Here is a 24,808-nt window from a genome sequence, read left to right as displayed (position 1 = left end):
CTCGGGGAGCATTCATATCATGCATCTGTCAGTCAATTATTGTGTCATGCAAATGTATCCCGTGAGAGAATCGGAACGGAGCTGCTGACTCATCGACTTTGCTTTGAGATTAGCACCATTTTGTGATGTTATTAATTTTCTCTCTCGGATTAACAGTAATCTTTTAATAGCTGTCCACATTATTCATAGATCCATCTTAACACCACGGTCTGAATGTACTGTATGTTCATTCCCCTAATCAGATCAATGAATCTGACTGAGCTTTTTGATCAATCAGCAGAGGTCACTCTGTCAATAGACGAGGGAGTGGATCCTCTTGTTCTTATCTAATTAACTGAATATCTATTAGCTCGGCGGTACTGCTCGTGAATAGCTTAATTGCGTATAGGGGAAAGGGGACCAGAGACTGCAGCAGCTGGCAAGCATTGTGGTTCTTTCCACTGTGAGCTTGTCTCTCCCTGTGATATCCACCATCTGCTGTCTGCAAAACAAGTCATTTATATACTGTCACTTCCAGGGGCGCCTTTATTTATCAAGTGACCACTATGCAAATCACCTGCAGAAGATTTGGCGGATCTAATTACCAAACCATATTGTGAAAGCTTGGGTTTTCATCATTTTGAGAAAAGGTTTAGGTGATTCTTTTTTTAATTTTGCACCAGGCTGAGGAGGTTTTAGCTGTCTTACACCCTGCCTACTGTTACCTACTGAGACATGAGAGTACTGTGTTAGTTAGTTGCACATTAGGAAGCCTGCTCACACACTCTGTGCCCGTTTGAAGTAGTTGCTATTGTGACATGTGAGTGTATTTGTGCTGGAAAGAGAAATTGGCTCAGCCAATTGCAACTGATGTAATGTTGATTTGATGAGCACTAATTAAGCCTTCATACCTACTGTCGTGTTTCATATTTCAGATGGATTCTTCCTCTCCCTGTAACATAAAGTATTACCTTGAAACTATAGCTCTTATACTAAAGCCTAGCTGTATTCTGAAAATGCACTATGAACAAGTCTTACAATGTCAACCCTTTAAACTTAAGTGTAGAACAATACAAATCATTGTGTGTACGAAGTGTCCAGTATTACAATTTCCAAAGTATTTCTCCTGGCTTATCTGATTACTACAGTTTTACAGTAAGTTGATGCTCTGCTGTAAAATGATTTATTTTAAGTTAAACAACTGCATGCAAAGTCTATTGTAACAATATGATAATGTTGTGGGGGACCGCAGGCTTTATTGTAGCATTATAGCCATTATGGTTTACCACTGCTCCTGTCCCACACACAAGGCTGAGTCAGTGAGGTGCAGCACGAGTGGAAAAGTGCCCGGTGAATGTCTCCGCTAAGACCTGCCGAAATGTGACAAATTGACTCATGGGGATATTGATTCATTCTCGGCCCTGACAGGTGAAACCGCAGATTTGGCATTAGTCACAACAATTAAGGCGTTTTGAAATGTCAAGAAATTAGAGGTCATGAAAGATAATTCCCTCCACGTTGTCAGATGGAAATGATGACACCCTCTCTCTCTGACACGGTGTTTGAGGGGCACGGTGACAGCTCTACTGGGCACACTGCCGGAACAGCAGTCCTTCTATGTGGAGCTCCAAGTCCTGACAGCCTTTCTCTTATGGAAAAACATGACAGCAACCCCCAGATTCAGACCACCGCTGTGTCACTCACAAGTAAACAGACAAATTATTCATCAGTGCGACTACTATTCCTCCTCGGCTGCCACTGCCCCCCCCCCCTTTCCCCCCTCCCAATCCACAAAGAGAACAAAGTGTGCCGTGGCTAGCCAATGATGGGCTTTGAAGCAGCTGACACACTTTTAAATTGATATCACCTTGATATGATATGATATGATGATATGCTCATAGTGGTGGCACACAAGTGTTTAAATGCTTGACCTTAAGGGTAGAAACTCCCTTCATATGTGTCCCTTGGCATACTCTATATGATTCGGTGTGCATTGTCATTGATGTTAGCTGCATTAGAGACAATGACATACTGGTTTACACATTGTTTAAGACATTTCTGCTCGCACAGCTGTACCTCCCTAAACACCCTCTGGGCAAATATTTTCTTTAGCACTTAAGGGAATAGATAAGCCCTGATGAGTTTACCTTAAATGAATTTCTATTGGCATCTAAAGAATGGGCAGCAGTGTCATCACACGAGAAAGAACAAAATTGCATATCACATTTATGGTTTTTGTCTTTGCATGCTTCTGTGTAGTATTTATAATCTGTATATTATTAAAAGTACTTAATGATTTTGGACAATGAGGCAATTTGCTTCTGTATTTTACCAAATCTGTCAAAAGGTGAAGGGTGAAGCAGCTTTTATATATTGTAGTTGCCGCCGCTGATCTCAGGTGCCGTGACTCAGCATGGTCCCACGCTGCTTAGCGGGTCACTGCGAGGCCATGTTTGCATTCTGTCTGACAGAGCTGTTGTGTTGCTGCATTGCATGAGTGCACTCACTGGGGGATGCTGTTGGGGAGCGGCTCATCCTCCACAAAGTCGCTCTGTCACCAGTTTTGGGACCAGGCAGCAGATAGAGAGAAACTCACCTCTGAAGCTTTTGCCAAAAAAAATCAAACGCGAACAAAGTCAGACAGACAGACATGCAGACACACCGTATGTTATGATGGATGTTAGGTGCTCACCCAAGCAAGGCGCTTGTTGCTGGGAGGGGAGATCATCCAGATGGCTTTGGCAATAAGTGTCACTTGTCAGCCAAAAAGCAGAGCCTGAAGTGACTTAAACTAATGAACTGCCTGTTAAGTGTTCTCCATCTCAGACTGAGATAGAGATAAGTTTTCTGACATACCTCAGAGAGGATTAGTGTTGAAGCACCTGTGAGATATTGACATGTTTTGATCATTGAGTGGAGGAACATGTTCTTGAGTTAACCTTGAACAAGTTCGACCCCCTTCCCACAACACACAAACACATACAGTCAAATCCCCCCTCAATTGTTGGACGTCAGCATTGTCTAAGACTACCAAAACGGGACATGCAGCAGCCCAGTTTCCCTGGTAATAGAATCATCACAAGAAATATGGTGATGTTTTCCACATGGCCTCCGCTCAGCCTTTGTGATCTTCGTATCAAATTTCTTTATTTGAACAGACATTGTGACCCTCAACCTTAAACCTAACCTTAAATAGCCATAATGTCAGCCGCTTATTACTTGACGGACTGCGTTGTAAAGAAACACTGACGAACACTTAATTGTTGCCAAATGTGCGCACCAACTCACATGAAACTTTTACTGCTGTTTGCGACAGCGCTCAACCGTGTGGACAGCTCCTTTTTTGGTGCTGTGGAAGCTAGGAAGTGACCAGGGGGTGTGTGGGGGTGGGTGGGAGGGGGAGTGCGCGGGGGGGACTGTTTTTGCTTGCAGGTGGCCTGTCCTAATTCAGTATCACCTCCAAACTTCCCGTGCCACATCTGCCTCTGTGGCATGTGCTAGCCAATGGGTCCTTTTGATAGTGAGTGGTGTGTACAGGGCAGGAGGAAAATGAGAGGCCAGTCACACAGGCAGTCAGAAGGGCGGGCGAGAGGCTGAGCGATGTATGTTCCATTGTGCACAGTGGCATTGACGGACGTCTACAAGCTCCCCTCTGATGGTGGAAGTGGCTCCAGTCACATCAATCACTCCCTCAGTGGAGTGCCCCACTTTCAGTCAAGCTCAGCAGCTCTTACGGCTTTCTTTTTTTTCCCTCACGCTCCGGAGACAAATTAGATCATTTGTCTATTTATATGGAACTTATCTTCAAATAACAGTAAAATAGTCTTCCTCAGCTGTTATTGTTTTTTTTTCTCTCTCTCTCTCTCTCTCTCTCTCTCTCTCTCTCTCTCTCTCTCTCTCTCTCTCTCTCTCTCTCTCTCTCTACTAATTGTTCTTTAGTCACAAGCATCCAGACTCACTGTTTATAACCCATAAATCATTCTTACCATACCCCTCTGCCAAAATGACTGGTCTGCTTGTGTGATTTTGTGGCCTCTGTTTCATACGTATGTGTGCTCAGGAACATGCTTTTCCCCTTTGTTTCAAGCACAATAACATCTAAAAGCGGGCCGGCCTGCTGCAGTCCTAGCTGGATGTCACTCCAGGTTAACGTTTATGCAGTGGGGGCCCCTGCGCCTGGAAATGGGAATGGTTAACTGAAGCATGTTAATAGGAAAAGGCTTGTCTCTTCCATACTAACACTTGGATGACTCTGCAGGCTGAGGGGGGAAGGGGGAGCACCCAGGCGGATTGGGAGTGCTCCCCTTTCCCTTTGCCTCCCCCCGTTCCTCACAGGCACGGCTGAGTTAGGATTTGCTTGCATTGTCAAGTAACGCATTGACCCATCACTTTGATGCATATTGATTGTGACAGCCACTCTCTCTCTCCCGCTCTCTCTCTCTCTCTCTCTCCCCTGCAGGCCACAGAGGCGCAGATCCAAAGCTTTGGACAGACGCCATCTCAGTTGCTTATTGAGCCACATCCTCCACGCAGCTCCGCCATGCACCTGGTGAGAGCAACGAGCATGCTGGGAAAAATCCCTGCACCTCTGGAGGTGTTGGCGTGTGTGTGTGTGCGTGTGTGTGTGTGTGTGTGTGTGTGTGTGTGTGTGTGTGTGTGTGTGTGTGTGTGTGTGTGTGTGTGTGTGTGTGTGTGTGTGTGTGTGTGTGTGTGTGTGTGTGTGTGTGTGTGTGTGTGTGTGTGTGTGTGTGTGTGTGTGTGTGTGTGTGTGTGTGTGTGTGTGTGTGTGTGTGTGCACCTGTGTGAGCCTGGATGGTGTGTGTTTGTGTGCCTGTGTTACTAGGTAAACCCAAGATTTGGTTAGATGTCCCCAATCTTTCACGTTGATATTTCCCTCAATGCACTCTTTTTAGAACAAAATATGTATATATTTCAGAGGGCTTACAATCGTGTAGGTCACAGACCTGCAATATAACAACAAATATTCTATACCAGTTGTCTGCACTGTTTTATAGCTGTTAGTGCCTACTATAGCAGTGTGGTGTAGAGGGAAGAGTGCTCCCTACTGGCCTAGTAGCTCCCCTCGTTCTGCTGTAAGCTGCTCTTCTCTGTCTAATCCCTGTAATAGCCAGCCTAGCCCTCATTATCCCCACATGGCTCTCTCTCTCTCCCTACAAGGAACTTTGTAAGGCAGATCCCTTTGAGACCTTTTAGTTTAATGTTCTACTTTTGAATGTTTTCATCCACTTCTGTCAAACTATCACTGTCTATCTCCCCGTTGCTACACATGTAGTCTAAGACAAGGTGGTAAGGATGAGTAGAATGTTACGGCGGTAAAATGAGCACATCTTACAAAAAAAACTCATGTTCATATCAATCAATGCCTCTTCAAAAAATCAATCTTTCTGATACACGTGTATCATGTTTGCACCATCTCATTTGTTCAGCCTACTTCATCCCATGTCTTTTACCCTTCTTGTCTGACTGCATTGTCTGGAGGGGGGGCAGTGCATGAAGCTCTCCCTCTGTGTCTGAACCCAGTTTTTCCTCCAACCTCCACACTAATTGCCTCTTTCCATTTGTTTTTTCTCCCATCTTTCATTCCTCTTCTGTACATCTTCTCCATATACCCTGCCATCTTGTTTCTTGCCATCCCTCTTCCCAATCCTTTCCTTGTACTCAACCACATCTTTCATTTGCACTCTGTCGTTCCTCTCTTCTACTCAATAGTGTTTCCTTCCACAGAGTCCTCTCATGTTCAAGGACCAGATGCAGCAAGATGTCATAATGGTGTTAAAGTTTCCATCCAACTCGCCGGTAACACACGTAGCTGCCAACACGCTGCCCCATCTTACTGTACCTGCTGTGGTCACAGTCACCTGCAGCCGCGTATTCGCTGTCAACCGATGGCACAACACCGTGGGTGAGTGGAGCTCAATGCACATGGAAGGTAATGTTCAACCATACACATATGCCCTTGTGTGGAAGAAGAAAAAAAGTGTGCCAAGCCACATGTGATACCTACCACAGCAAGTGGCCCTGTAAAATCACTTCATCACCATCACACACAGACCTGCCCACCACTCATAATAGAGCTGTAGCCAGCTGGCTATGTGAGAGGCTAGCACCTCCTAGGTAAGCTGACCAAGAGTGTTTCCACATGTTCCTTTTTCAGACATGTGTGAACAACATTACCCACAGAGCCCCTCCCCGAGAATAGGCCTCACCTCAGGGTCAGAGGGCCAAAGCAATGGTTACTATGAAATCAGGCCGCAACTGCACCGCATTCTCCTCACACGTCCCCCATCTGTCACCGTAGAAACACACATTTTAGGACCAAAGAGTCCACTCCGTGTGGCTGCCCTGGCTGCTCCAGCACTAATGAACACAGCTGCAGCACCCTTGCCGTCCTGTTGGAGAGAAAGGGAAATGTGGTTTGGCGTTTCAAAATAATGATCATAATAAGGCCTCCATATTTTCGGGCATGTTGGATGATTCATAACTGCCTCCAGATACAAATTGTTGGACAACATTTCTCCATTCAGTTTGACAGTGAAAAAAAAAGACAAAAGTAAGATAGATGGAACTCTTTCTGATGAACTTCCAATACCTCGCCTTTGGCTCTGAAAAGGGAACAGGTGTGTGTGTGTGTGTGTTGTGTGTTGTGTGTGTGTGTGTGTGTGTGTGTGTGTGTGTGTGTGTGTGTGTGTGTGTGTGTGTTTATGTGTAAGAATGCACACCATGCAGAGGTTAGAAAAAGCCGCTATGGTTTAGTTTCTAATGTATTCCTGCCTGGATCCAGGTATCCGAGGAGCACCAGGCTACTCTCTGGAGCAGGCCCATCACCTACCTATAGAAATGGATTCTCTGGTTGGTGAGTAAGCTGCCTTGATTTGAATAGAAAATACAATATGGACCAATACAATTGACTTGCATGTCTGTTTTAGATATTAGGGTCTCAATTAAAAACTAAAAAATGGACTGTAAAACCTTGGGTATTAATGTGTTATATTTTTCCTCTTTTTTTCTCACAGCCAACAATACTGGAAGCAACAAGCGGCAGATCACAGACCTAGTGGACCAGAGCATCCAAATCACCACACACTGTTTTGTGGTGACAGCTGACAACCGCTACATCCTGGTGTGTGGCTTCTGGGACAAGAGCTTTCGTGTGTACTCCTCCGAGACAGGTAGGTTGCAGTGTAAACTCTATTTCCTATAGAGGTGTGCACTCATGTGTGGAGGACTGAGCATAGCGCTATGATGGGAATAATACAGTATTGTAGCTGCTCTCTCCTGACAGGCCTTGTAGGAAAATAGATGTCTATACTGTAATACACTGTTCTCTCACTGATGAGTCAAAAAAAGACAGTTTTGCTAACATTATTTCCATTGCTAATGGGTGCAAGATGAAGTCTGCAACATTCCTATTTAATCATATCAATGATTACGGCACCTTGACTGGCGCAATTAAACTCATGTGGCCTTGCGTGGCCTCCAAGATTAATCTGTGGGATCACAATGGATTGAAAGGATAACCAAAAATCTATTTTTTTTTCAAATGTACTTTCTCTTACTACGTACTAAATACTGAATACTTTAATGTCTTCCGACGTCAAAAATCCTACAAATACATCAAGCCAAGTGGAAAAAAATGACTCCTTTGGGATAAACTGCTCCACTCTGTCCACACTACAGCCATAATCAGTAATGAGCGCTCCAAAGCAGACATTGTTTTATTTTAAGATGTCAAAAGGATTGGAAACCCTGATTCAACTATATTGGAAATAATGTTCCACTGTTTCATGCAATAACAAAATACAATACTCCCTTCACTACAGTCAGGGTGGCTATCAAAACACAACTTGCCATAGTTTCACCATGTTGTATTTCAGGGAAAAAATGTAGCCAAGCCAAAAACAATGACATGTTTGCACATATTTTCTTTAGGCAAGCTGACCCAGATAGTTTTCGGCCACTGGGACGTGGTGACATGTCTGGCCAGGTCCGAGTCTTACATTGGAGGAGACTGCTACATCGTCTCTGGGTCCAGGGATGCTACACTTCTGCTGTGGTATTGGAGTGGACGACACCATATTATCGGCGACAACCCAAATAACAGTGAGTAAGAGGAGGCATGTTCACACACACACACACACACACACACATAGAGTATATGTAGTATCGCCATACAGTTACAGAAATCTTTTTAACGGTTTGATATTTCACCTATGAAATATGCTCCTTTGTTGTTAAGTTAAAGCCTATAAATGGGGCATGAGTTTATTCTTTGAGTTTTCAGAAAGTTATATGGGAAGCAAGAGTCTTTGATCAACAATGGGGAAAAAAGGCATTCTACCCTTAGAAATCAAATAATGTGGAGAGACAGGGAGAGGATAATTTATCTGAACTGTAGCTGTGATATATTATTGTGATCTGTTGCATTGAGCCGTACTGCTTTCAAGTATGGGACTCCAGATGTCTTGGCATTCAAAATGGTAGACCCCAGTGTGTGATTTCTGCTGCTCAGTTCATTTAGTTGCTCATTCGCACTGATTGTCTGTGTTCAAAACAATCCATCAGGGTCAGGGAAGCAGACATTGGAGTACTGTACTAGCGAAGAGCGCCTTATATGGTGTGGAATTGAAACATTGAAAAAAGGATTAAGGAGAGAGTGTGTTTTTATGTTATTTCTGGATGACAGTATGTGCGTGTGAGTGCTGGAAAAATCTTGTGTTTCCAATTGTCACAGATTATAGGAGCAGCGGATTAGTTGCGGGTGTTCTCTAATTAACTTCACTGAGGCTCCGACAGTTAATTAAGAATTTCAGCTTGGTTGCCTCCAATTAGCAAGGGGCAATAGCACTCTTGTTACTGCTGCAGGGAAACAGTATTCCCCTGATATTCACGCTACTAGTGCTTACAATGCATCTTCAACGGACAAAAGGGATCGAAAGCTACAGTATATAGCTCACCTCAAGAAAGGACAGCATGTGTTTTCACTCAATCAAATAATATCCAATATCTGATCAATATTTCGTCAGTGTATCGTGTTGTCAGAAACGCTGTGGAATCAGCAGATAATAATATAGCTTGAATATTTAGCCAGGAATGTGTTTGTTAAGGAACAATGGAAAATGACTCTGAGGATCTGCCTACGACTAGCACTATACAAATTTCTGCAGCCAGCCAATATCAGACCTGTTCAAATATAAAAAGATTGTAAGGATGCTCAGTGATAAACCCACATTTCATATATATAAACTCAAAGTCCTCGTATGTCACTTACTTCTGGGGTTATTCTTTGACGGATCTTTTCCACCAGTCTCATTCTGGTGATTTCATGCCTATTATATTTTCTACAATGTGGGTTGAAGGTTGTGTGAATATGTAGCAGCTGGATCACTCGCTCCCTCCTCCCGCTGATGTGTCGTGCGCAACAAAATTGATTTCACCTGCGCCCCCAAAAGGTTGCATGTGTCTTAAATGTGTAATAATTAAAATAACTTCCAGTTCAATCACGGCCATCACACCCGGTGTAAGGGGATATTTGCAGCAGGTAATTGTGGTGGCTGATTTCGACTCGTCCCCAAGGGCTTGGAGAGAGAGAGTAGGAGGGGGGTATGCACTAGCAGGCTGATTGAATCTTTTGTCGGCTATAGGTGTGCTGCACAAGGTCCCCCTTTTTCCCCTGGAGGCCTTTTCTGACACTTGTCCTATTCAGACACACACACACACACACACACACACACACACACACACACACACACACACACACACACACACACACACACACACACACACACACAGCACAGCACAGCACAGCACAGCACAGCACAGCACAGCACAGCACAGCACAGCACAGCACAGCACAGCACAGCACAGCACAGCACAGCACACACACACTCCTCAGCAGTGGGTGCTGGGACTGACAGTGCTGCTTGGGTCCTGGTCTCTAAGGGACTGTGTGCTGAATCGATCACAGTCCAGCTCACTGACTGGAGCGCTACAGCTGCAGAGGCGATATGCCATGATGATGGGGGGAAGGGGACGAGAAAGTGAAAAGTCTGACACACGTCCACATCATCTATCAGGGCTTTACTGTCATCTGGGCTGAAGAGAGAAACTTTCACTGAATTGGCCGAACTTTGAGATGTGAGCGGACACCAGCAGTCACATACTGGTATGGCAATGGTATCGGCTTGACATGAGGTTGCCAAGTTGGCTGGAAGGTGGAGAAAACTAAGGGACCAGAAAAATTGTAGTTCCATTATTATTATTTTTTGTTTATTTTTTAAACATTAAAATAACAAAAAAAAAGGAAGATTACTTGCATGAAATCGAAAAGAAAGTTAACATTTTACATGACAATAAATGATTAATAGAAAAGTGTTGGTGCCTACCCAGACTACCACTTCATTTATGATTAAAACTTAAGGTAAAATAAGCTTTGTACTGCTTCTCTGCTTTTAGCTGACTGCATTTGTCTGTCAAACACAGATAATTTCCACTGATTACATTGACTCTGTAAGACATAGCAGCAGTTAGGGACATGATGAGGGTTTCCTCATTATTGGTGATCTGTGCATTTCAGAAAGAGCGCTGCTTTCATACTTCTCTTCAGACACCATTGTGGCAGTTCTGAGGTCAGCTCCAGGTGCCGTGAAACTCCCCTCACTAACCTCTCCCCCGCCCATCATCAATCATGTGACACGCAATGAAATCAAGTGGCCCGGCTGCCATCACTGGCCATCCCTGCATTTACATGACAATTCAAAAGGACCTCACTGCTAGCAGATGTTACAATCGTTCTGCTTGTGTTAACATGATTTTATGGCCAGATGAAGGTGTGGTGAATTTGTAGACCAATGCACAAAATCCCAATTCCGAATTGTAGTATACCGACTGGTATATTTGATTTTCAGATAATCATATTATTTTGGCAATGTTTCTCAGAGAGTACATTTAATCAATTCAACCAAACAATTTTTTTTATGATATTGTGTATCTGTCATCTTTCAGGTGATTACCCAGCACCCCGAGCGGTTTTGACAGGTCATGACCAGGAAGTTGTGTGTGTGTCAGTCTGTGCAGAGCTGGGCCTGGTCATCAGTGGAGCCAAAGGTAGGTCTTCCTCTCTGTCTTCCTTCAGCGTCATTGGAATCAGAGAGAAAAAAGGAAGTTGGGGATACTCTCACGCTTTGAGCTATTGCTGGCATATTGGCATACATACTGTAGGTTACCAATCTATTACCCACCCACATAGACAGAAATTCATTTTAATCAACACCATACCTGAATGTGTTAGTTGAACTAAAATGGTGTGAGCAGGAATCTGTCTCTGAGCATGCTTAATAGAACTGTGGAGATGACATGTCTTCATTTGTAAAGAGAGAATAATTATTTTCTTTATATACGTAGTTTGCTCACACCTTGGTCTCTGCTTTGGTTTGGCAGAGGGTCCTTGTTTGGTGCACACCATCACAGGGGACCTGCTGCGTGCTCTGGAGGGGCCCGACCACTACCAGTGCCCACGGCTCATCACAGTGTCCAGCGAGGGCCACTGCATCATCTACTACGAGAGGGGACGCTTCTGCAACTTCAGCATTAATGGAAAACTGCTGGCACAGATGGAGATCAATGACTCCACCAGGGTGAGCTGACTGTCTTAAACTTACTGTGTACTGCACGTATCTTTGTTCCTCTGCACTCTTAAATACTTCAAAGATTGAATTCCTAGTAGGCAGCTACAAATCTTTCAGTTCATAAACTTCAAATACGGAATCATTTTTGCAAAAACATGGCACATCCAGTGATTGCTTGATGATTTGAATTTGGATGATGGTGGATCACATACTTTAGGTGGCCTGGAATATAGTATATAGTCAAAAACCTCTTTTGCAGGAGCAATTTAAGTTTCTACTGTCAGGTTTTAATATATTGTAATAATGATAAATTATGTATATGTTATTGTGTGAATATTATGAATAATACAATAGTCCTTCAAATGTGTACAAACCTTTACATTCCTGCTGCATTTCATTCTCATACTGTACCCCCTTACCTCAAATGTTTAACCTTTCAATGACAACTTCCCCCAGACAGCACAACAAAGAGTAGTAAGTGATCTGCTGTATCTCTCTATCCTTACTGTAGGCTATTCTGCTGAGCAGTGATGGCCACAACCTGGTGACAGGTGGGAATAATGGTGTGGTGGAGGTGTGGCAGGCCTGTGACTTCAAACAGCTCTACGTCTACCCGGGTTGTGATGCCGGCGTCCGGGCCATGGACCTATCACACGATCAAAGGTCAGAGCACTTGTATTGAAGAAACATTTAGAGGAGAAAGTCATTTTGATGAAGTGTCTGTCTTATTATCAATATACAGGTTATTTTACAGTCATCTGATGATGTGAATCCAGGGAATAGACATCAACGCTTAGTTTTACGTTCCCTTTACGTAATCATGTATACCAATTGGAAAGGAGTCATAGAAAAACAATCAAAAGTAAAATGAATGAATTAAACAAATTTAAGTAAAATGAACTTATATCCAAACGGTTTGTGCATGCTAGTCTACGATCGGGATGTTCCCTGCAGCACTGTATTGTGCTATGTGTAGGCTGAGGTAAAAGGCCTTGTGTTGCCTGTGTTTCATGGTTGTCACTGTGCATTTGTGTCAGTGGAACAAAACACCAGCCTTATCCTTTAAATAGAACCTACCGTTGCCATAGAGACAAAAAAATGATTAGGGTATATTCTGCAGATGCATTTTCTTGGGGATAAATACAAGTCTATTGGCAGGTTAAATAGCATGTTTTTGTTTCTCAACATTTGCTTTCTGCAACATTGGTCAGGAGTCATATAATGAGTGTCTGCATGGCGGGCCAGAGGCGACAATGTTCTGGGGCTATAAGCCTGACATCATCATGTGACCCTGGCAGTCAAGAGAGGTTAGAGAGACTGAACATTCATACTGCACTGTGCAGCCACAGGCAAAATTGTCCTCAGTACTGTCCTTCCGGCCCAATACAGAGGCCTGGTTCTCTAGCAAATGAACACAGCATAATGACCAAGCGCACAACCTGTAAAGGTGAGCAGGGGATGGTCAGATAAGTCCATAAGTGATCACATCAGGGACTTGAAATACTGAAATGAAATGCTACATTCTATTTTTAACATCTTTATAACACCACTTAACAAATCATTTCATTAAGATGAAATGATTTAAGAACCCCTTGATTCTGTTACAGTCTCTTACCACCGTAAATTGACATTAACTAAGAAGTGGTCCCTGCCCTGCGACTCCATTTACAGAGGGGCATTCTGCTGCAGCTTTGTTCATTGTACTTGAGCGTTTAAGCCCTTGGGGTGTAGCAGCATAAGACGACCCTGTGAAATCAGCTGCTTTTCCTACATACCAAGCGGCCGTGGACACGGGCAGAGGGGTTGCAAAAAGCCACTCGCTCTCAATGGTCCACTTCAGTTGTCAGAGGAAACCTGCTAATTTACGGCCACAGCCCCTGATGACCTCCTGTGCTAGTTTCATTCGCCCCCTATGGACATGTTAACAAACCTCTCATATGCACGGGGAAAGAATTCTTCAACAATAAACACACTTTAATAAATGTTGGTTCATTGCTCATATAGACACCTTTAAATGAATACATTATACATAAAACAACCAATATTGTGATTTAATGTACAGTCGATTTTTCCACCTTCCTGAGTTTATAATCTGTTTGTTGACATTGGGATTTTATATAATTTTTTTTTTCATGGTATCGGTGCTCTCCAGGACTTTGATCACGGGCATGGTCTCTGGCAGTATCGTGGCATTTAACATCGATTTCAACCGATGGCACTACGAGCATCAGAACAGGTACTGAGCAGAGGCAGATTCAAGCAGCAGGAGGCAAGTGTGGTGGCGTGAGAGAAGCACATAGCAACCAGCGACCAAGCTGCGCTGTTAAAGGTCCACACAGCATGGAAGAGATCCGCTGGGGTGGAGAACATCAGCATGGTGTAGCTAATAAAGAACAAGGTGTGCTTACATGTGCTCATCTGGACTCTTAAGGTGAGAGTTGTTGCTATGCGTCTGTAGGGGAACAATCTAGACACATTTTTCTATTGGTTCTCTTATCTGAGCACAGCTGATGCATTTCTCCAACTCAAGTCAAGCAGATCTGTTGTTCTGGGCAAAGAGAAACTGAGATTAACTACATAAAACATAATTAATGTAAGCTTTTAAGTTCTTGTTTCAAACTGTGAAAATGGAAAGCAAAAATAAATCCTCTGTTAAGAACATTTATACAACATTTGTATGGCATATACATATCTCACTTGGAACACTTTTCTAGGAATAAAAAAGGTTAACCTCTGTAAATATGGACAGTGTAAAGTGTTTCTCCACTGCTGAGGTAAAGATCTAAATGCTTTTAGACTAGCTACAACGTTACTAACATTTTCATCATGCAAGCCATGTACGATTTTTCAAAATGTCCTCACTGCACTTGAAATATTAGTAATCGGTTAGTAATCCATGTACTGTATATGGCCATTGTTTGCTCATTGTTATTAACAGTGGTCAAATGTACGCGTGCGTGAAAAACAAAATGTTCATTGTCACCTTGTTGTGTTTGATTGTCTATATGGAAGAAAAGTCAACTTCAGTGTGAGCTTTGTCTTTTGTGAAATGTTTGTTTTTCTTCATGTCAGCAAAAAAGATGTATTTAATATATTTACTTATTTATTTATTTTAATTAGAAAATTACTCACATTGAGATCTGAACATGATTCATGAGGGAGAACAGCAGTTATAAATTTTTTGTTTGTTCTGGGTTCTTTCAAAAACATACCCAGAGGCTTATTAAAAAGCAGATTTGTTGGATAGCATGCCATGCTGTCAAGGTATGTGTGGTAAAGCTGTAAGACATTTTGTAAAGGGAACTTTCATTTTAAAACTGCAATTGTTGACGGTGCAAGCATTAATGCTGTTACTTGTGCATATCACTTTTTTTTTCTAGTTTGCCTCTTTTTGCACAAAATGTTTGCTCGTCCATTTCCAATCTGAGAATCTGCCAACACTAGTTAATGTAACACCATGCATTGCTAAGCAATATTATGACTTAGTTGCTGAAAAGGAAGGTCTTGAGCTGAACAGGATAGTCTTCAAAAAATGACCATAGTCTGTTTTTGTTGTTTTAAAAAACTGTTGAAATGAGAACTCTGTCACTGTGAGCTGATTATTTAAAATGAACAAATATATGCAAATACATTTTGAGTTTGCATTCAGATTTTTACTGATTTGAGTGGTGCAACAAGACACCACCCTTAAATAGAGCTGAATTGTTGCATGCTACACGCTACAAAAGGCATTGGTTATAATTTGCTTTCCTGTGAATTTTTTTTGTTTTATTTATTTATGTTTGGTAATTACATGTTGGAATTTAGGAGTGCGTTTGGATTTTATGTAATATATTTTAATGTTGGGTTTTATATTTAAGTTGTATTGCCAATTGTTTTTGCATCTGTTTTTGAAGATGTAGGATATGTTAGAAGTTGTAGTGATTATATCGTTATATAAGTTGATTATTTTGGTTGCATTTTTAATAAAACTGAATAAATACACCAGTGTCAGAGGAGTATTTCTTCTTGAGGCTTTACTCATGTAAGTGTGTAGCCAGCCTCTAAAACATGCATGCATGTATTAATGCGATGCCATAATAAAATATGTATAACTATGGCTCTGTGAATGCATACTTTAAAATAAGTCACTGGCGGTGGAAATGTATTAAAAATCTAAGCTTATGTTTGATGACACTGCCACCTACTGTCTTAATGTGGTTCTGCAGGTTCAGTGGGTCCACTGCATGTTGTCTTGCGACCGACCGTACCAACTGACCAATAACTTGACTCACAAATGAATTATATAATTTTTATTCCCAGGTGTTGACTCATCTCAGAGAACACTGTTTTAAGTTTGCTTTTTAACAAAAAAAGAACAGGTATTTATTCTGTTGTTCTCATTTAAATTGTTTTATAATGTCCTTACATTAATGGAATATAGATGAATATAATACAGCATTCACATTCTTCATCTGCTTCCACATAACACCGACATTCCCACTTGTCTTTGAGTACCATATTGTCAAGCTGTATATCAACATTACATGTTTTTTCAGGAAATGAAAAACAGACACTTAACACGTTCTCAAAAAGTCACTATCACCACGTGCCTTCCTTGTGCTTTTTGGTTCAGTCCTTTACAGGCAAAAAACGTAAAAAGGCCATTTACAACAAAAATCTGTGGTGTGAGGTTACATTTCTGTTCCAATACGTAGCCTATACAAGTTAACAACTTAACTCAGCTGGGTTATGACCATAGTCTGCATTAAACAAACTGCATTCGCTAAGACACAACAATGACAACAGAAATGGTTTCATATGTGACAGGCGTATATCAAACAGTAGAAGACCAGACCAACTGATTTAGGATGCACTTTACACATGCAGGTTACAGTATCGGATGAAAGGAGGAGGACATTCATATTTTTCAAAGGGCACACAGCCTCAGAAACCAGAGCTCCTATGGTTTGATGGGATTATTACCGAAGGACAACTTAAGTACAGATTGAATGGAGAAATGGATTTTACTGGAAGCACTGTTGTTTTTTTTTACCAAAATGTAACCTGTTTGTTGGCTGCCATTAACACCGCAGCAGATCCTTTCTCACAAAGTCCAGCATTTTGAGGGACAAATTTCTAAAAAATGTGCTCATTTGGCAGTACACCTAATTGCACTTGAATCCATATGTGCCGAGGCAAGGCTTTAAACATGCATTAACTATCAACTACACAGCACTGACATTCATCTTTACCACCACTGAGTTACAACCACTCTCACAGACATGTAACACGACTTTTATAGCCATTCAGTAATCATCCATAAGCACACAAGTGAGCTACAGTCAAACATTAGCACCCTCAGTTCTCTTGGGTGACAGGACGATATTTGTCCCCCACAAAAAAAATCTTTAGTACAGATAATGCCTATTGTCCAATGTAGCAGCATGTCGTCTTTTAAGTTTCTCAAGTCCTCTTAAACAATGTGTCTAAGGTTTATGCACCAGATCCTCAATATTCCCAGCAGAGCATTCTAGATGTACAGTACACTACAGCAGAAAGATGACAGTTACAATTGTATTGAACAAGGTATTGTCAAAAAACAGTTTAAATCAGTATGGTAAGTCACAAAATCATGTATGTTTTGTAACAACGCTTTTCACTAAAAAGCTAAGTGCTGCTTGAGCAGGTTGTCTTTCCTGCAGTTTACAACATATACCAATAGAGGGCGCTAGAGAACTACAATGAACCAGTGCTTGCTTTGTACAAATGAGGCCTAAAGAGTTTGGTGGCTTTTTTTTAATGAAAAGGGAAAATATATCAAAAATTGTTGCATGCTCTTAAGGTGTATTTGTTGATCCAAAGACAAACTTGTCCTTTACTCTGAACAACACATTTAGTAATTAAAAAGAAAATGTCTTGGGGGGGGGGGGGAGTACAGGTAGGGTACACAGTCTGTAAATGTCCAAGTCAGCAGAGTTAACCCAGTGTTGGGTCTTTTCATTTGTCCTCTCCCATTTCTTTCTATGGAGGCCTCAGAAAGGCTGTTAGAATGGAGAGACTGGTGAACGGACAGTGCCAGCCGAACACGGGGAAAGGTCCTCAGACCCGGAGGTGAAGTCAGCAGGAGATAGGGCCGGGTTTGCGCTGGCACCGATACTGTGTGGCAGGCTGAGAGCACCCTTCACATCCTGGTGGTGTCTTCGTCGGAGAACTTGCTTCTCTTTATCAAGTGCCGTGGTCTGAGGGAGGGTGACACAGCAGACTTCGCTGTTAGGTCGTCCACAAAACCACAGGGGGTGAGGAGTATAGCAGCCACTAATATAATCACCACTCGGTAAATGTTTTATGAGCCAATAGTTAGCATGCAGTTGTTTTTGGAATAGCTGCATTTGCCTTACTAATGATCTTTTTTAGACACTGTAAGATGTTTTAACAGAGATTGTTTTAATTAATCTTGAGACGTATTACTAGTGCAGCTCAACAAAAAGCAACAAGAAACAAAAATGTGAGCCAACTTATCAGCGACAGCACTTAATAACAGCCAAAAATAACAAAAGAAGACAAACATTACATTCAACTAGTGAAACTAAATCCAGTGGCTGAATTTGTCACATCCATTCTCAAACGCAGTGAGCTATATGGATGCATAACTCGCTCTGCAGCATAAGTAAATTGCAAGATAAACTGCACGACCAGGCGAGAGGAAACAGCCACAGCACAAGTGAGATGAAGTAACGTGATAAAGTGATGGATCAGATGGGGTGCATAAGGGTGAGGCATGAAAAGGGCTCTGCAGAGGGGAAATGGCTCAAATCCTTTGGGTGATGGGGAAATGGAGGAGACTGCCAGCACTTTGCTATGGAAGCACTGCATATTATTAGTGCTATGCTGTGTCATACCTTATCCAGTACAATCCTGGATGCTGGCAGTGGCCCAAAGACCCTGACCTCTGGATGGTTAAGTCCTTGTCCAGCTGAGCAGAGAGAGACGAGCGCAACACCTTGAACTCAAAGCATCACTGAGCTGTACTCTAAAACCTTTGTTATAACTGCTGCGATGAGAAATAGCAAATGTGTCATGTCACTGTCAACTGACACATTAGCCCCTTTTACACAGAGATTGCGGCATATTGACGGAACAACATCACTCCAATATGCCGGCTTTGCTTGCTTCTGTGTTATTTACACAGAACCAAGCAACGCCGGCCTGCTGGCGCATCAGTAGTCCCTTTTACACAGCGCTCCGGAATGAAAGAGGTGCTTGTAAACAGCGTCAGGTGTGACGTAAACATTTAGCGCCGCGCCGGTCAGCTGCTTTACAACAACAACAATGGCCGGTGAATTGAGAGCAGAAGTGCTGGAGCTTGCAGTAAGAGGGCCGTATTTTACTGTCCCCACGATGTGCCAGTTGATCTCGCTACGCGCTGAGTCCAACATCACTGGGACAGTTAACCAAACTGACTAAATCAATCCGACCGCTTCACCTCTGTGTGTGTGTGTGTGTGTGTGTGTGTGTGTGTGTGTGTGTGTGTGTGTGTGTGTGTGTGTGTGTGACAGGTTGGTTGTGAGCGAGTCTCTTTGTGAGGGCAGCGATCTGCCAATCAGACATACACATACACACAGTGTGTGAAGTCACGTTACTGTAGACAGAAATAAAGTGTGGATATACGCTCAGACTTAGGATAATAATAGCGGCGGCGGAATGTGTTAGCAAAACAGTAGCTCTGTGGCTAACAGCTGAGCCGGAGCCTTCAGTCAGCTGAAGCAGACAGTCTAGCGGGGCGAGCAGACTATTCCCCCGTTACTAGGTCGACCTTCAAGCTGAACAAGAGCCCTCCGCTGCGCGTCGGGCTCCTGCTTCAGCTTGTCGGTCTTTATTTCTAGCAAGTGACCCGTTCGCTATACTTTATCCCTTACTTAGCCTAGCCTAGCTTTCCATTGTACAACTTCTCCTGGGCAGAAATAGACTCATACACTCTGCAAAATGAAGCGCGGGGGTTTGGATTGAGCAACGGACCTTATGATCAGATAGATTATACACCGTTCCTTTTATTTGGTGATTTTTACGGGACATCAGGCCGCCGTGGTTAATGTTAAACACACGTCCTTCAACTGCTAACATGGTCGCATGTTTAGAACGTAGACTATGGAACGTCAAACGCCCCCCTGTTCCGCAACAACAAGCTGGAGCATTTAAACAGAGAGGCGGAACTGATCGTGTCGGGAATCTTACTACCCCCCGAGGTAGTAAAATTCCCGGAACGATCACTCGCACCTTTCTTCCCTCGTTCCGCAACTGTCGCATTTACACAGCTGGGGGGAGGGCCGAAAGGCCGGCATATTTCACTGGCTGTGTAAAAGGGGCTATTGTGAACTGTCAGAAAAAATATTTACAATTGGCAACTTCAAATGGAGTGCTTGGCTTACCAAAAACAAGCAGTATCTGACTTTGCAGCATAAGTTATTTTTCATTCTGCCAACTAATCCAGCTCAGTTTTGAACCAAATAAACAAATCCTATCTACTCAAACTAAGTTATTGTGGGCCAATTATGTTAGTTATAAGATCTCCTAGCAAACAGTGCTGACAGTCCATCTACAAGAGGATGAGAGGCCAGCCCAGAGCACACACAGAACAACTAGGCAGCAAGAAGCAGATGGATGAACTGATGATGTGTACTGTACATAGAAAATGTATATATCAAAAAAAGGTTAATTTGCTGCTTTTCATAGCACACGACGCTAGCTTCAACTTAAAAAAAAAACATTTGAATGAAGTCAAAAGAAAAAAAGAAAAATATTTGCACACTTAAGCAGTATGTGCATTTGAGTGAAACGGCCATTTTGAATGACTTCCGAAGTATCATCGCAAAAGCACACGCACAAACAAAAAGCCTAAATGTATTGCATGCCGTATCAGTGTGTGGAGGGGCACAGCAGACCACTGCTTACTGTAATGACAGACACTCCTGCCGTGGTGCTGTTGAGCTTGGGCCCGGTGTTGAAGTGCTTCTTGATCTTGCCAGCCACAGGCAGCTGGTGCCCGTTCTCTGACACACCATCCTCCTGGAAATAAAAGAAAGAACAAATCTTCAGCATATCTACCTGCTGTTTCACACTGCATATCATTTCTTAGCAGTGCTTCTACATACACATTTTTTTTCTGCTGAAAGGACCGACTTCAAAATGAACTTACATTGACCCATGGGTGATCCAGCACCTGCACAGCTGTGTACCTCTGATCCACCTCTACCTGCAGCATCCCAATGATCAGAGACTAAAGAAAAAGACATGTTACCCCGTGAGTATCCAGAATAATAATGCAGCAACAGAACACTGACAGATTCCGCTGTTTCACATGCAGCATAACAAGAGCAACAGAGGAGAGCAACTGCCGGATACACACCTTGGCACTGTCAGACACATTGTCCCAGTGTGGTGCAGGGAAATCAAGCAGGCCCTTCACAATGGTTTCAAAGAGAGCTTCCTGATCTTCACCACTGCTGTAGAAAACAATCATGAAAACAACAGATTTTCATAAAGTTCAAACCAGAACTAGGTTTGTGTGTGCGCCAAAATTTCCTCATCATCCTCTATCGTGTCGAGTGGGGAAGGCTCCGAAATTTGCCACAGACAGTATTTGGTCATCCACCTAAGGAATATCTGTGACTGTAGGAGACTACTGCACACGCTGAGCTTTTCATTAAAAAATTGATGAGTTTGAAGGGTTTTTCCTACTTTTTTCTCACTTTATTAAATACAAATGTTCATTCCTAGCAAAATCATATACATGTTCAGTATATTCTACCTTTTAAACTTTGTTTCATTAGAATATATTTGTGGGTGCAAATACTTGACTTCTTTTTTTTTTTTTTTTAAGATATTTTTTGGGCATTTTTATGCTTTATTTGATAGTGCAGAGAGACAGAGGTGAAATGGGGCAGAGAGGGGAGTGACATGCAGAGAATGACCGGGGGTGGGAATCGAACCCGGGTCTTTGGAAAGGACCAAATGAGCATAACACAACCACTGTAATGTCATGACATACCATAAACATTTTGATTGATGTTTATAAAAAAAATTAAACCAGATTTATTGTGGAAAACACTATACTACACCATACAGCAGCACATACCAATGGAAAGGTGGAAAGCCACACAGCAGTATGTAAGTGATGATCCCAGCTGCCCAGATGTCAACATTGAGGCCATACCTGTTATTTAAGAGAAATATACAAGGTATCAGTTACACCAGGCACACAATAAATAGTAAATAGCATGTTAAACAAGAATAGCAGATTTTGATATGGCATATGGTCATTTTGGTTTTCCCTTTTTTCCCACATCAAATGCCTTCATAATCATGTCTTAGAAGATGATGTAACTCCTCTGACTCACCCCATCTCAGCCACAATCTCCGGTGCTACATAGGTGGGCGTGCCACACACAGTATAGAGCGAGCCGTTAACAACGGTCGCCAAGCCAAAGTCACCGAGCTTCAGGGATTTACTGCCATCGGAGTGTTCAAACACCTGTGTGATAAACGCAATAGTAGGAAAAATCACAAGCAAAAAAGTCACCAATTAATAAATGAATATCTCTGTGGTAAATATTCCATTAACGAGCTCCATACAATAAACACACTAGATAACAGTGAGTGCAATGACTTCACAGGGTTGTAAAATAAAAACCTGAGGAAGCATTTTGGGACATTTGCATGAAAACAGACTGTTTTGGAAAAGGATAGAAAAAGAACAGCTCTTCAGATTCATCTGTGATACAAGAAAAAATATGGCAACTGCAAACACAGAAAGTCTCTCACGCCACATGATTATATAACAAATCTGCAAGACTAAAGCAAAAGACTGCTGTCGTCACTTAGTACATTTGTTTTTGAGGTAGGTGTGCTATTTCTTTTCTCTGTCTATTCTTTTGCCGTTGAATGAGTGTACCAGGCCCGGAGTGGCTAATCGGGAGAACCGGGAGCATTCCCGGTGGGCCGCTCTGGTTTTTGGGCTGCGAGGGCCGGCCCAGTCATGGCACTGGGTTAAAATATCATTATACCTATTGGTGCATTAAAAATCATATTATTAGTCCGCAGTTAAGTTACTGCTAATGGAAACTGACCATTTCATACAGCTTCAGTTTCACATTAAAAGCATCTAACTGGCGTAACGTGAGATGACTTTTATTTTGAAGCAGAAACAGGAACTAAGGACTCCTAGCCCTGCTGCGTGTCTCTCACTAGCAGCATGTCTTTCATGTCGGACTACGCGGTGAAAGAAGATAACTTGTAATTCTGCACTCATACCAAAGGCTTCATAAAAGTTAGTGCCAGCCCCCAGTCATTTATTTTCAATGTAGGCCTATGCTCGGGACAATGGCGACTGGAGCGTCGGCTGCACTGGGATGAGCCCGAATCCGAACATTTATTCCGATGAGCACGGATAATGAGATCGATCCGAATATTTTTACTTCCCGAATCATTCGGGAAACAACTATTTATTTATTTTGCCTATCATGCACTAAATTGACGCAGCGCGTTCTGCCTTAACTTGAGTCGCACCTATCAGCTGTACATCTCCGCTGCCGTGGCTTAGAAGAGAAAGACCGGCTGCATTTATGCATGGCCCCGTGAGCCGCGGTCTCTCTCCATTCCGCTGGAAGTTTCTGACCCCGACTCACCTTCAGTCCCTCCTGACTTTAATTTATTTCAAATCTCTGAACGTGAACCGCGTCTCTCTAATGGCAACGGGCCGTGTAATTCATTTAATAAAATCGATCTTTAAATATTTGATCTGCAAAGAATTCGCCTGTTTAGTTCATACAATCTGTTTATAACTAAGAGATTTGCTCAAACAAAGTTTAGTTTTTGTGCGTTGATCACTTACATCACTAGATTATAAAACGCTGTTTCCTAGTCCAAAGTAATTATTCATTGAACTAAGTTAGAAATTAAAAAACATAGGGAGAGAGATAGCGCGACAGAGATAGGTCTATAGAGAGACAGAGGGAGAGAGAGGGAGAGAGAAGAGGGAAACACAGCAAAATCTGCAGTGTTAAATAGTGTTAATATTTCAGTGTTAATTATTTCGAGTTGCTTAGTGTTGATTTTGGTGTTACTTTAACACTTGCAGTGCTAAAATAGCTCTGTGCCTGGTGTTGTTTAAGAGAGTTGATTGAATGCACCCTCAACGGAGTTAATCTCAGAGTTAATTCCATATCCGGTTTTAAGGCGCTCTTTTTCTTGAACGCGGCCATTGCAGGCTTGGTAGAGAAAGCCGGAGAAAGCCCAGCTATTTGAAAAGGTAAGGACCAGATATATTTAATTATTTAGCAAGTTACTCTTTATATCAAAATGAGTGTTCATACATTAGCCTATGTGCCGCAAATGTGTTGAAGCTGGTGGGGATATTAATGCTAATTTTGCTTTGGCTACATTAGCTAACTAGCACCAATTAATGGGTGAATGTTTCGCAATTTCATCCGTTAATGAACTGGCTCTTTTTATGTATTTATTTGTACTCGTTTTATTTAGTGCTAACGATAAAGTTTTAAGCAATAAGACCGACTTAGCAGAGCTAAAGCAAGCTGTAGCTAATTAGCTAGCCAGGCTGGGTAAATTATCTATGCTAATGTCTGTTCTACAGAAGTGTAACACGTGGTGGGTTCCGGAAGGTGCTTGAAAAGTTTTTTTCGGTAAGTAACTGCAAAGTTAGATCGATAAAATATGCATGTTATGGCTTGGCCGAATTTTTTAATGAGTGGTTTAGTATATCTTAAACTATTGAAGTAGGTCAATTTACTGTGCTAAGAGTGTTTGCTACAGGAGTGTAAGGCATGTGGTGAGGTCAAAATTAACCATCAATCATTATCAATTAAGCAGCGAATCTTTTGACAGTATATTAGCAAATGAATGGTCTCCTTTTTTCCATTTTTACCAGTTTAATTTAGTGTCAACGTTGTGAACAAAATAACCAATTGGCTATTTAGCTGGCTATACTGGTTAAATTAGCTATGGTAACTGTTTTCTACAGGAGAGTAACAGGCCTGAGGTCTGGAGGTTTCTTTCCGTAAGTTACTGATAAAATATGCATGTAGTGTATTGTTTTGCTAATGGCCACACAACTTGCAATTTTGGTTTATAACTCCTGGCAAAGGAATAATTAAAACTTTAACATTATCTCCACTGTTTTTTTTTTTTAG

The 24,808-nt window shown here is 42.2% G+C and overlaps 2 protein-coding genes across 6 annotated transcripts in view; one reads left to right on the top strand and one right to left on the bottom strand.

The window, feature by feature from the left end:
* LOC307248537 (neurobeachin-like) overlaps positions 1–13,867 on the top strand; it is a gene marked incomplete at both ends in the record, with an annotated part of 199,544 nt that extends 185,677 nt beyond the window's left edge. For both annotated transcript variants that reach the window (XM_080024948.1, XM_080024947.1), the window contains 9 exons: positions 4,439–4,528; positions 5,710–5,902; positions 6,782–6,853; positions 7,014–7,169; positions 7,930–8,100; positions 11,002–11,103; positions 11,437–11,633; positions 12,136–12,287; positions 13,777–13,867. In XM_080024948.1, the coding sequence (XP_079881074.1) occupies positions 4,439–4,528; positions 5,710–5,902; positions 6,782–6,853; positions 7,014–7,169; positions 7,930–8,100; positions 11,002–11,103; positions 11,437–11,633; positions 12,136–12,287; positions 13,777–13,867 (1,224 nt within the window). The remainder of the gene's footprint in view (positions 1–4,438; positions 4,529–5,709; positions 5,903–6,781; positions 6,854–7,013; positions 7,170–7,929; positions 8,101–11,001; positions 11,104–11,436; positions 11,634–12,135; positions 12,288–13,776) is intronic.
* A 3,783-nt stretch (positions 13,868–17,650) lies between these two features.
* The window catches only part of LOC307248583 (serine/threonine-protein kinase DCLK1-like), a gene marked incomplete at both ends in the record, with an annotated part of 29,462 nt that continues 22,304 nt past the window's right edge, over positions 17,651–24,808 (bottom strand). For 2 of the 4 annotated variants that reach the window (XM_080025002.1, XM_080025003.1), the window contains 6 exons: positions 17,651–17,845; positions 20,556–20,669; positions 20,800–20,880; positions 21,010–21,106; positions 21,739–21,816; positions 22,001–22,134. In XM_080025002.1, the coding sequence (XP_079881128.1) occupies positions 17,651–17,845; positions 20,556–20,669; positions 20,800–20,880; positions 21,010–21,106; positions 21,739–21,816; positions 22,001–22,134 (699 nt within the window). Of the gene's footprint in view, positions 17,846–20,555; positions 20,694–20,799; positions 20,881–21,009; positions 21,107–21,738; positions 21,817–22,000; positions 22,135–24,808 lie in introns of all 4 variants that reach the window. The other 2 variants (XM_080025001.1, XM_080025004.1) reach the window with 2 other exon arrangements.

This window comes from Ammodytes marinus (genome assembly GCF_949987685.1).
Source record: "Ammodytes marinus genome assembly, chromosome: 3".
In the NCBI taxonomy this organism is placed as follows: Eukaryota; Metazoa; Chordata; class Actinopteri; order Uranoscopiformes; family Ammodytidae; genus Ammodytes; species Ammodytes marinus.
The sequence above is the reverse complement of the archived record's forward strand: the minus strand, read 5'-3'. Positions and strand labels throughout refer to the sequence as shown.